Source organism: Nerophis lumbriciformis, linkage group LG13 (assembly GCF_033978685.3).
Source record: "Nerophis lumbriciformis linkage group LG13, RoL_Nlum_v2.1, whole genome shotgun sequence".
Classification (NCBI taxonomy): Eukaryota; Metazoa; Chordata; class Actinopteri; order Syngnathiformes; family Syngnathidae; genus Nerophis; species Nerophis lumbriciformis.
In genome coordinates this window covers 34,923,299-34,936,549 of record NC_084560.2, presented here as the reverse complement: position 1 = coordinate 34,936,549, position 13,251 = coordinate 34,923,299, and the positions used below count along the sequence as shown (strand labels likewise).

Below are 13,251 nucleotides of genomic sequence, written 5' to 3'. Positions count from 1 at the left end.
GAAATACCTTAGTACAGAGGTTGAAAGTGACAAGTGAAGTATTAATAAATGCAGCATATTGACTTGGCAACAACTTAATATTGATTATAAAATAATATTTTAAATATAAAATGACATCAGACAGCATGGATCTAATTGTCCTTTTTTCATACATCTTATAAACACCTTCAATAAGGCAGCATGGAGAAATAAAGACTTCAATGCTATCAAGTGATCATATTCTTTTGTTCACCAGTTGACAAAACAATCTCTTGATGTGTTTCCAAATTTCTTTCATTTTCACTCCATATATGATTGGATTGAACAGAGGACTATACACAACTATTTGTAAAGTCATTATTAAACGTACAATTTTTGGAAGATCTGACTCCAATCGAGCTACGATGACATCAAATAAACCAAGACAAACAAAGCTGAATAAAACAATCACGTGAGGTAAACATGTCTCTGCAGCTTTTTTCCTGACATCTACACAACATTGATAAGTTACTATAAATATCTTTATGTACGTAAAAAGGATGAACATCACAGGAACAACAACGGCGGTCGTCATCATAAAGTAAGAGAAACCTGTAAAAAATGTTGATTTTACACAGTGAAGCTTCAAAATTGTGTTGTTACATAAAATGCCTCTTATTTTAAAGTTGCATAGTTTTTGTTGAGAATTAATCACAGTTGCCACTACATCCGCACATGCAGGTATAAACCAGGCCAAAGTCAAGAGCACAATAACAGTTCTTTTTCCCATGATATTTGGATACTGCAGAGGTTTGCAGATAGACACATACCTGTCATAAGACATGGCTGACAGCAGTAAGAAGTCTGATACTGCAAATGAATAGAAAATAAAATATTGAAACAAACATGCTGAATGAGAAATGGTCTGTTTTTGAGATAAGACGTCAATGCAAAGTTTAGGGTAGATTCCACTGCTAAACAAAAGAGAGTTGAGTGACAAAGCAGCAATGAAAATGTACATAGGCTCATGAAGGTTCCTGTGGATCCAGATTAGACACATAATGGTGCAGTTAGTGCAGAGGATGAGAATATATAATGTTAAAAAGATGACAAAGTAAAGATATCTGTATTTCTCCACATCTACTAAGCCACCAAGAGTTATAAATGTTCCATTGAATTCAGCATCCATCACACCAAAGATAAAAAATAGTCAAAGAGTCTTTAACAAGAATCATTTAGTTTCCATGGAACTCATTAAGCGCTCCACCAAGCGCTGCTGTCATGTCAACAACCTCCTCCAAGTCTTGGAACTTGTTGTGAGCAGTCAATGCTGAGGAGAGTAAGAAGCAACCCACCTTTTCAGGACTGCCTCAAAGAAAGTTTGTAACACGTGACCCAAACACATGACTCTTTCCTTGTCTTCGTCATCAGATGGGCGGATTATGCAGGACTGTGTGCAAATGTAATGCACACTGTATGCTAATTAACTGATGATCTTGATATCAAAGTCAGGGAAAGACCTTGATGGTTACCGTTGATAAAAATGTGTTTATAAAGTAAAGTAAATCAAGCTGCTTATTTAGTGCGTATTAGCTGTAGAGGAATGATACTTAGACTAAGTGTTGGCTTTCAAATGGTGCTAAGTTTGTTGCATTAGTGTTTTGTTATGTTTGCTGGGTTCCAGCATTTGTTTATTCAAGTACTTGTGGTTTGAATTGCATGTTTTGTTTCCTTAAATTCGGTTTGGTTGAGCTTTCAGCTGATGTTCTTCCAATTGATGCTGACAACTTCAAAGATGTGCTGGCCGCCGGGATAGCAACTCTGGCTTTTAGACTAAACAGAGCGCAACAGCACTGCAAAAACTGAAATCTAAGTAAGATTAAATCCCTCAAATAAGGGTGATATTTGCTTATTTTCTGTCTGATAAGATAATTCTTCTCACTAAGCAGATTTTATGTTAGGGTTTTACTTGTTCTAAGGGTTTTGGTCCGAAATTATCTCAGCAGTGATGTGCAGTCACTAGTCACATCATGGAAAAAAAAAATGGAAAAAGAAAACATTTTTATTAAATTGCTATATGTATCCAGTGATTATACTATAAAGTTATTTTCCATTTAACTTCACCAGTTTTAGATTATTTTTATTCAAAATCGCTGAATTTTCACATTTGCCGTTCAAATACTGAGAAGAGACGGTGCGGTGAACAGCAGCCAGTTGAGGCACGTCACTCAGTTGTGCCTCCCCATGGATTGCGGACTCGGCTAACTGCTGGCCTGCTGTGCAGTGAGACCGTATTGCTCTATGAATTATATTATACATTTCCATAGTTTAGTTAGCTGAGGTATATAATGTACAGTGTATTTTGTCAACAACTGTATGTGTGTAACGTATTTCTTGTGCTGAGCGATCATAAAACGGCTGCAAAATACGCACTGGCTGAGGCTCGCAGTAGTCCTGCCTCATGCACCCCCGCCGTAGAATGCCCTGACGAGAGTGTTATATCAACTAAAGCCCACACTTAAACTTTCCTCGTGCAAGATTCAATCTATTTAAAAAAGTTATTTCATAAGAAGCCAAAAAGTGCAAAAACAATAAGGTTCATGTTGGAGGAGTTGTGAATGACTGCAGGGCCACAACATTAGGTACACCTGCAGACTATAGGTGTACCTAATTCACAACTCCTCCAACACGAACATTATTGTTTTTGCACTTTTTGGCTTCTTATTAAATAACTTTTGTAACCTATTTTTATGGGCTTTCCTCTTTGTGATGTTAAGTTCCTGTTATGCGCTGTTATACAGTATATGCCTTGAGCTCTTATTTTGAAGGCGCTAAGTGCGGAAGTGATGACATGTTGGAGTGGAGCGGAAGTTTTTGAAAGAAGGTAAATAAAGTGGTCCTCGTGTAAACTGGAGCCTCCGTGTTTGTTATTTTGTAGTTTCATACAGTATAGGCGACATTTATAAACCCTCGGTTACACTTTTTTAAATAGATTCAATCTTGCACGTGGAAAGTTTAAGTGAGGGCTTTAGTTGATATAACACTCCCGTCAGGGGTTGCATTAATCCAGCACAACAGCGGCGAATGGACTTCATTTATAAGTAAAGGTAAGACCATAATAACGTTTTTTTTATTAAGTGTGCTTTTTTGTGTGCTACAGTTTGTATGTGTAAAGTTAAAGTTAAGTTAAAGTACCAATGATTGTCACACACACACTAGGTGTAATGAAATTTGTCCTCTGCATTTGACCCATCCCCTTGTTCACCCCCTGGGAGGTGAGGGGAGCAGTGGGCAGCAGCGGCGCCGCGCCCGGGAATAATTTTTGGTGATTTAACCCCCAATTCCAACCCTTGATGCTGAGTGCCAAGCAGGGAAGAATGCTGGTATGAGCTTTTAAACATAACCCGTTAACTGCTGCCAATCAAATGGTGAATAAGATACTCTTTAGGGTTCATATGTTTGTAAATCTGACTGTGATGAAGTCAGTGCCTCACCAGCCATCAACCTCACCGCACGTCACTGGATCTCAGTAAGATATTACAGCTTGTTGCTGAGATTTGATGACCTATATTGAGTAAAACATGCTTGAAACTAGAATAGCAACTGTTGCAAAGCTGTGTCATCAACACTCACAAGTATAAAACTACTTTTTGAAAGTAATCATTTCTTATTTCAAGCATGAAAAAAAAATCATGACTTTGACACAATTGTGTCTCATAATTAAAATGGTTGACAGCCAAATGGACTTTGCTGTTTTATTTTCAATGAAACAAGAGAAAATACGTACTCATATAGTAGTACAGTTGGCACAGTACAGTAAACTGACAGTTAATATTTAAACATTTCACATGTGACGTTTCAAACTATTTTGAACAGAAATAGTTCATGGACATTCAGAGGAATTCTTCAAAATTACAATTAAAAAAATGTTGGCCGAGGGGCCAGGCTGTATATACAGTATGTGCACTAATTGACTGAAAGAGCACGCATTTGGCGCGATTATGTCATGTTATCGATGGAAAAATGCATTTTTAGACAATATGTTTTGCCTGAGCGGCTAGGAGACCCCGAGAGTAACAAGCGGTTGCCTTGTTGCCTTTCCATTAAGAACAATAAATTAGTTTTTAGTATAAGTTTGCTGGTTTCAAGAAATGTAACGCCGAGCGCATATTATTATGTCAAGATAATGGCACTAGCATTTACTTCATTTAAGAATATTTTTCAACATATTGAGCAAAAAGGTCTCTTTTTTTTATATACCAAGAAAAGTGCACTTGTTATTCATGAGAATATACTTATTTCAAGCTATTTTTGGGTTCATTGAGGTTAGCTAATTGTACTTGTTTTGGAAAGTCTTGACAAGCCAAATTTTCTTGTTCTATTGGCAGATAATTTTGCTTAGTTCAAATAAAATACCCCTCATTTTTGTATTTTTTTTTTCTTGTTTTTGAACACTGACTTTTTGCAGTGAGCCTAGAGTAAATCAGGCCCAAAGTGTTGTGTTTACTGAGGGGAGGAGACGGCTCAGACACCAGGGGGCAGTATATACAATTATTTATTTTATATATATATATTTATATATATATATAAATAATAACAAACAATACTACTAAACTAAGGAAATGGAGTGTGAACTAGAATACCAGAGTGTGTGGTGTAAGACTATGTGTGTAGTTAACTGAAGTGAGTGTTACCAACGTGTTGAACGAGATACGAGGAAGTCCATGGGGCAGGCAGGTTATCCGGGGCGAGAGAGAGGCGTCGGAATCCAGGGGCGAGCAAGAGGTCGAGGAACGAAGGAAGCAGTCAGAGTCCAGAGGGAGATCCAGGGGAAAATGAGACGCACAGGCTCACTTTCCAGGCGACGGAGGGTACTGCGGGGACACAGGAGAAGACAAGGGACAAATCAAGGCACGGAGAGGAAACAAGAATATAGCATAAAGCTTGTTGCTTACGGTACACCATGAGAAAGCTAAGTTCCCGCGCCGATCCTTGGGTCCACTGGTCCTTTATTGAGCCTGCCCTCATCAGACCCAGGAGTGTAGATTGCCGGTGAGTGAATGCAGCTGGTGGCTGCTGCGTGCGGCGCGTCCCTGGATGTGCGCACCCGTGGGCGTGTCCCGAGGTGCGCACAGACGGATGAGCGGCGTTGGCAGGAGCCTGAGCCGTAACACAAAGTGTTAGTTGCTGTGAGACCATTTTTAATTTTTTTTAAATTTTGAGATAAACGAGAGGTGTGACACCGGCCAGTAAGTCAGAAGGAGGTCAGGGTTGAGGTTAGGTCTTTTAAGTAGCGGATGAATAACCACTGTCTAGAATGCGAGGTGGACAATACCGATACTTGCCAACCTTGAGACCTCCGATTTCGGGAGGTGGGGGGTGGGGAGGGGGCGTGGTTGGGGGCGGGGCGTGGTTGGGGGCGTGGTTAAGAGGGGAGGAGTTTATTTACAGCTAGAATTCACCAAGTCAGGTATTTCATATATATATATATATATATATATATATATATGAATACTTGAGTATATATATATATATATATATATATATATATATATATATATATATATATATATATATATATATATGAAATACTTGAGTACAGTGAATTCTAGCTATATATATATATTTATTTTATTATATATATATATATATATATATATATATATATATATATATATATATATATATATATATATAGTACAGCAGTTGTACACTGCACTCTCTAAAAGCCCTAGATGTTATTGTCACATATGCATGTACAGTAGATGGCCGTATTGTCCTGTTTAAGAGCAGTGTTGGGTTAGTTACTGAAAACCAGTAACTAGTTACAGTTACTAGTTACTTTATTTCAAAAGTAACTCAGTTACTAACTCAGTTACTTACACCAAAAAGTAATGCGTTACTGTGAAAAGTAACTATTTAGTTACTTCTTTTTTTTCTCCTTTTTTTTAAGGCTCTCATTAATGCCCTTTTAGCCTTCATTTCAGTACTGTTATTGCACTGGAGAATAATACAATCTGTTGATCAACTTGACATGCATTTGCATCACTGAACTCTGCTAAGCAATGTGGTCTACATACAACACACAAAGACAAAGATATGTTTCAAAGGGCCAGTTTATTTCAGGCCAAAACAAATTGACAAAACTATTTGAAATAGCTGCAACATAACATACATAAGTAACAAACAGCATAATGACAACATAGCTGTAAAGCTGGCTTCACCCAAGGAAGGCACACATGACATACACAAAGCCTAACCAGGCATTTTTTTTTCTCAAGGAATTGTGAAATAAAATCATGTATTCAGGAGATCAACACTGTAGTGAAGCCCAGAACACTCTACACATTTCCCCAGTTTTAGTTTAGAGATAAGGAAAGATTGGCCTGGCCCACTAGCATCCCTCTTTATGTTTGTGAACTTTATAGTCTATACATTTAGAGTGATGTGATAATCAAACACTCTAGAAGTCTAGAATGAAAGAGTATATAAGAGAATTGATAGAGTGTGTACCTTCAATGATGAGCAGAGGCAGAGGCAGAGTTTGGAGTGTTTTCTTTAGCTCGCTTTCCATGTTTATGTGCTCACTGTCCAGGTACTTGGAACATGTTTTCCGTGCCATTTGTTGTTTGACGCCGGTATCATCCTAATTAGCTGCCTGAAAACGTGTGACTCCACTGTAGAAATAGCCTGCATGTCTTCTAGCACATACGCTGCAATGACTCTATCAATGTTGTCCTGGCTAGCAGTCCCTCCGTTAAAATCCTTAGGTGGAGGTGAAGTGGCATCGGAGTCTGTGTCTCTCTTTACTAGCTTCGTCGAAGCATGTTGCTTATGTGGCGTGGCGAAGTAGGGAGAGTGGCCGTGCCAGCAATCTGAGGGTTACTGGTTCAATCACCACCTTCTACCATCCTAGTCACGTCCGTTAGCAAGACACTTCACCCTTGCTCCTGATGGGTGGTGGTTAGCGCCTTGCATGGCAGCTCCCTCCATCAGTGTGTGAATGTGTGTGTGAATGGGTGAATGTGGAAATAGTGTCAAAGCGCTTTGAGTTCCTTAAAAAGGTAGAAAAGCTATACAAGTATAACCCATTTACCATTTATGTAGCTGTTTCAGCAGATTTGAATTGCTGTTTTGGGCAGTATTCCCGGGCGCGGTCACTGCTGCTGCTCACTGCTGCTGCTCACTGCTGCTGCTCACTGCTCCCCTCACCTCCCAGGGGGTGATCAAGGGTGATGGGTCAAATGCAGAGAATAATTTCACCACACCTAGTGTGTGTGTGACAATCATTGGCACTTTAACTTTAAGTAGATAGGATCTTTGATCCAAGACACAACTTACATTTAACTAAAATGTTATTTTCTTTGTGCTCGACAAAAGAAAAGTAGTGACAATGTCTCCATGTTAACTTGTTAAGAAACTCGACTTCTGGCTTCACCAGGATGTCTTGTTAGTTGTTATGAGAGTAGCGTATGTGTGTGTGCGTGTGCAGAGCCGGCCCAAGGCATAAGCGTACTATGCGCTTGCTTAGGGCCCCGCGGCCACCAGGGGGCCCCCAAAAGCAATTAACAAAAAAATCTTATTTTTAATTTTTTGCATGTACGAGTCTGACTGATGATTTCTAAATGATCAAAGATATATTATTGTACAAAAACACAATTTTAGGTCAACAGAGTGCTGCTGCTGATCTAGGCTTAGTGATTCTTCCTGCCTCTCTTTAAATGTAAAGCTGCCTCTGCTGCACCTCTGACGTTTGCCGCCTGCTATGGCGTCACATTAGTGCCAAAAATCCGAGCGCATAAAAACTGTTATCGCGCGCTGATTCTCCACTTCGTGCGCGCGCGCGACACCCTTTTGCGCGCGTGTGGTGCCTTTTTGCGCGCGCGCCGTCTCGGTCTGTGCGCTGGCATGTTTCGTTTTGGCACTTTGGGGGCGGGTATGCTTAGACGGCCCCTTCTTTCTGATTGGTCAGGCGAAATGCTCAGAGCCAATCAGAAGTATAGCAGGGCGGGTCATCGTCAATATGTATCAAGATTGTTATAGGCGCAAAGTTTTCACTTCTTCTTGAACATTTGTTTTCTAATTTATGGAATTTCTTTTGATTCAGCCATAAAATTAATGAAATAATCTTTGAATTTTGTTTTTAAAATGTTAAAAATAGCCTTTTAATAATGTATTCTGAAACAATTTAAAATAATCAGAGAACTGACTATCACTGACCCTACACAACTATGTTGCACAATTAAGTCATTTTTTTTTATAGCGAAAGAGGTAATTTCAACAGGTGCAGCATCCTATGTCATATCTACATGTAATAAGATTTGTAACAAGGCAAACCGTTTGTAAATTGGTCGAAAATCGAGCAAGTTATGGTAATTTAATTGGTACATGTACTAATTAAATTACCATAACTTGCTTTGACATCAATGTAATGATTGAGGCTAGCTGTCCGAGGTAAGATGGCTACAACGTTGCTACGCTGGAGAATGATTGGTCATATGAAAAATGCTCAGAGCCAATCAGAAAGGAGGGGCTGTCTAAGCATACCTGCCCCCAAAGTGCCAAAAACAAAATGACAGCGCGAGGAGAGATGCCAGGAGTACACAGAGAGCGCACAGACCGAGACGGCGCGCGCGCAGAAAGGCACCGCGCGCGCGCAAAAAGACACCACGCACGCGCAAAAGGGTGTCGCGCGCGCACAAAGTGGAGAATCAGCGCGCGATAACAGTTTTTATGCGCTTGGATTTTTGGCACTAATGTGACGCCATATCTTTCCTCTCAGATTCAGACAGGACTGAGCAGGTGATCAGAGGACCACGGTCTATTAAGGAGAACTTTTCATTCCCCAAACGGCATGATGGCCGAAGTTTTCATTATCATTATACCTACAGACAGCTAGTCAATGGGGAAAAAGTCAAGCGTAGCTGGCTGACTTATTCAAGAAGATGCAGTCTATTGCTTTTGCTACAAATTATTTTCCAAAAAGTCCTTAAAACTGGCAGCCGAGGGACAGCGGGATAGGGTCAACATAGGTGCACTGCTGAAACAGCATGAAAACAGTGAAGATCATTGTAGCAACATGGTGAAATGGAAGGATTTTGCCTTGCGTCTTTCAAAGGGGAAAACTATTGATGAATTTAACTTCAGTAGACTGCGCTCTCTTTGTACAAAGTAAACATTAAAAATGAACAATTAACTAAAAATGTAAACTAGTAATTAAAGACTAATATGTTCAAGACTGATGAGACAAGATGACACTTTTACTGTAAATACAAAGCTTTATCACTTGGACTGTTCAACCCCAGGCCACTCTTGTAGCTGAATGTTTTCTACATTTTAAGATTAGGAACCATATGTGGCACTCTGGACATCATTCGTTCATTCATTGGTATTATTTATGTTCTTAACTGGGCCACCCCCATATCTTTATAAATGACATGTCATTTGTAAAGACATGCCAGGCTGACAATAGGATTGTCATGTTTGTGTAATCATGTTTTGTTTTAAGTCATGTTTTGTTTAGTTTCTGGCTTTTCACTCCCTTGTCTTGTCACCATAGCAACCATTAGTTTTCACCTGTCACGTCACGCACCGGTTTCACGTCTTGAGTCACGCACCTGTTTTCGTTAATCATGTCTGTAGTGTGTAGTGGGCTTCACGGTGGCAGAGGGGTTAGTGCATCTGCCTCACAATACGAAGGTCCTGCAGTCTTGGGTTCAATCCCGGGCTCGGGATCTTTCTGTGTGGAGTTTGCATGTTCTCCCCGTGACTGCGTGGGTTCCCTCCGGGTACTCCGGCTTCCTCCCACTTCCAAAGACATGCACCTGGGGATAAGTTGATTGGCAACACTAATTTGGCCCTAGTGTGTGGATGTGAGTGTGAATGTTGTCTGTCTATCTGTGTTGGCCCTGCGATGAGGTGGCGACTTGTCCAGGGTGTACCCCGCCTTCCGCCCGATTGTAGCTGAGATAGGCTCCAGCGCCCCCCGCGACCCCAAAGGGAATAAGCGGTAGAGAATGGATGGATGGATGGATGTCTGTAGTATTTAAGTTCAGTGTTTTTCAGTTTGTTTTTCTGACGACCTCGCACCCCATACCGCACCCCATACCGCACCCCATATATGCTTCTGCACACTCCTCTATGATCCTGCTTCATGTCCCTTGTCACAGTAAGTTTTGGTTCCATGTTTATAGTCTTTTTGTTTTTTCATAGTTTATTCTCCGCCATTGTGCGCGCTTTTTGTTTGATCTTTTTTTAATAAATAAATCATGTACCTTGGTTCCCGTCTCGCCCGTGCCAACTTTCCGCTGCATCCTGGAAAAGCAAACTCCCAAGATCAAGTCCTGACAAGGATAATGTAAACAACACTGCCAGAGCCACAATGAGTTTATAGTAGGTGTGTGAATGATCAACAATCAATATTATTGGCAGAAATAGAGGGCCCCAAAATCAAATTTTGCTTAGGGCCCCATGGAGGCTTGGGCCGGCACTGTGCGTGTGGCCCTTTAAGATATGACAGCATGTGAGGTGAGTGACGTCAGTGAGTGAGTGGGTGGGCGAGAGAGGTGAGGGAGCGCAACAGTTAGTGTGTGCAGGTGCTCTAGCTTGGTGGATGGCTGCGTGTAAGACACCAATAAAGTCGCAAAGTTGCAACAAACCGCCGGCCTCATCATTCACCCTCGAGTCCGGAGCTGTAAAGACCCACTGCCGGGTAAAGTGAAAGTTGTTAGCCCCGAAATACATAGGCCCTGGAGGAACGTCTCCCCTGCGCTCCGCTCCTCGGTCGAGGAAAGGACGCCTTTTCTTTTCCTTGTGAGACAGAAGGACGACACTTCTTCTGTTTCTAGCCGATACTACATTAAAAAATAACGTAAAATAACGCAGTAACGCATCATGTAGTAACGGTAACTGAGTTACTGAATATAAAAAATAACGCGTTAGATTACTAGTTACCGCCGAAACTAACGGCGTTACAGTATAACGCGTTACAAAGTAACGCGTTACTGTAACGCCCCCTCCAGCTCCGACTGAATTTCGGGAGAAAATTTGTCCCGGGAGGTTTTCGGGAGAGGCGCTGAATTTCGGGAGTCTCCCGGAAAATCCGGGTGGGTTGGCAAGTATGACAGTACCAGAGGAGAGTGATAAGTCCATAATATTTGGCACTCTAGGTCCTAATATTGCAAACAGCTCCTCCATGAGTTTCCCAGGAAGTAGGTCGAGTAGACATTTTTGTTCCCCTAGCATTACCTCCGATAAATGAGAGAGATCATTTTGAAGAGCATTTGCCCTAATGCCCACATTTGTATTGTTCAAATTGGGATTTGGTGTTTTTAATCTCCTTTCAAATGAGCTCAATTTTCTTTTTAAGAATTGCATGAAGTCATCAGCCGAATGTGTTGCGCTTCTGGGAGAAGACACTGGTTGGGTTAGCGATACTACTAAATGACGATCATTTTTATTGAGATAGGTAAGATTGGAGTAGGGTTGTCTCGATACCAATATTTTTGTACCGGTACTGGTACCAAAATGTATTTCGATCCTTGTCGATACTTTTCAATACTTTTCTAAATAAAGGGGACCACAAAAAAAATGGCATTATTGTCTTTATTTTTTACAAAAAATCTTGTGGTATATTAAACATATGTTTCTTATTGCAATTTAGTCCTTAAATAAATTAGTGAACATACGAGACAACTTGTCTTTTATTAGTAAGTAAACGAATAAACACTCCTAATTAGTCTGCTGACGTATGCAGTAACATATTGTTTCATTTATCATTCTATTATTTTGTCAACATTATGAGGGACAAACTGTAAAAATTGATTATTTACTGTTAATATCTACTTATTTTCTGTTTCAACATGTTCTATCTACACTTCTGTTAAAATGTAATAATCCCTTATTCTTCTGTTGTTTGGATACTTTACGTTAGTTTTCAATGACACCACAAATGTAGGTATCGATCCGATACCAAGTAGTTACAGGATCATACATTGGTCATATTTTAAGTTCTCATGTGTCCAAGGACGTATTTACTGAGTTTATAAACATAATATGATTTTTATTTTTAAAGAAAAAAGTTTTGTACAATAAATTTTGTACAATAAAATATTGATGTAATCATAGTAGTATCGACTAGACACGCTCTTGTATGTGACGTGATAGCGAGAGAAGAAGACGACAGGGAGACGATGACGTCGTTTAGCTGTCAGCGTGTTTTATTGACAGCTTGGTGTGTGAATGAGATGTGTAATTAAACCAAAGAGATGAAGTGTGACTAAATGTGGAACTTATCTGAGTATGGTTGCCAGAGGGTGTTGAGAGTGCGTGTTGATCCAGGCGGAAGTCCAAATAAGGGCAAGGCAGGCTCGAGTGTTGGAGGACAGGCGGGTGGTCGAGGACAGGAGTGCGGCGTCGTAGTAAGTGGGCAGGCGTGAGGTCGAAATCCAGAAAGGCAAGGGGGAATCCACCGGGAGGTCCAATGTGACAAGACACACAGCTTGACGACGAGGAAGGATGACGGGGAGCTGGAGAACGACACAACACAAGAGACGATGAGAACGACGGGGAGGAAGCACAGGGAGAAAAAATGCACAAGTGGGTGAGCGAGATACGTGTGGGCTTACTGTACTGGGTACGAGAAGCTACGTTCTGGCGTCGGATCTCAGGTTGTGTTGGCTCTTGAAGGCAGATCGCTCATCACGGGCAGGTGTGTAGATTACAGATTGGCAGCAGGCGCGTGGAGGCGCGCCCGCAGCGGAGGGAATGCGTCTGTGGGCGTGGTCCGTGGTGCGCTTGTCAGGACGTACAGCAGGAAGAGAAACAGCAGTAGTTTGATCCATAACAGGACCCCCCCCCCCCTTATGCGAGACTCCCGGCGAGCTTCGGTGTGCCTCAGGGTGAGCTCTGTAAAAGTCTTCGATAAGGGAGGGGTCGGCGATGTAAGAAGCCGGTACCCAGGACCTATCCTCAGGACCATAACCCTCCCAGTCCACAAGGTAGACCCATCCCCTCCCCTGTCGCCGGACCCTGAGAATCTCCTTGACTGTCCACACTTGGTCCCCATCCTCGAGGACCCTAGGAGGGGGAGAAGCAGGGGTGGGGGAGGTCAGGGAACTGCTAACTACTGGTTTGATTTGGGATACATGAAAGACAGGGTGAGATCTCATGGAATGTGGAAGATCCAAATGTACTGCAGCAGGGTTGATCTTGGATTTTACCGTATACGGTCCAACAAAACGTGGTGCAAGTTTCTGGGAGGAGATCGGGAGATGGAGGTCCTTGGCCCGAAGC

At 41.4% G+C, this 13,251-nt stretch overlaps 1 protein-coding gene across 1 annotated transcript; it reads right to left on the bottom strand.

Moving 5' to 3' along the window:
• Positions 1 to 214: 214 nt before the first annotated feature.
• Positions 215 to 1,156, bottom strand: LOC133613963 (olfactory receptor 11A1-like). Its single transcript, XM_061971896.1, has one exon. The coding sequence runs from the start codon at positions 1,145 to 1,147 to the stop codon at positions 215 to 217; it is 933 nt and encodes a 310-aa protein (XP_061827880.1). The 5' UTR covers positions 1,148 to 1,156.
• Positions 1,157 to 13,251: the final 12,095 nt, after the last annotated feature.

Coding starts and splice junctions, on each gene's coding strand:
- LOC133613963 (XM_061971896.1), bottom strand. CDS start 1,147: ATGGATGCTGAATTCAATGGAACATTTATAACTCTTGGTGGCTTAGTA.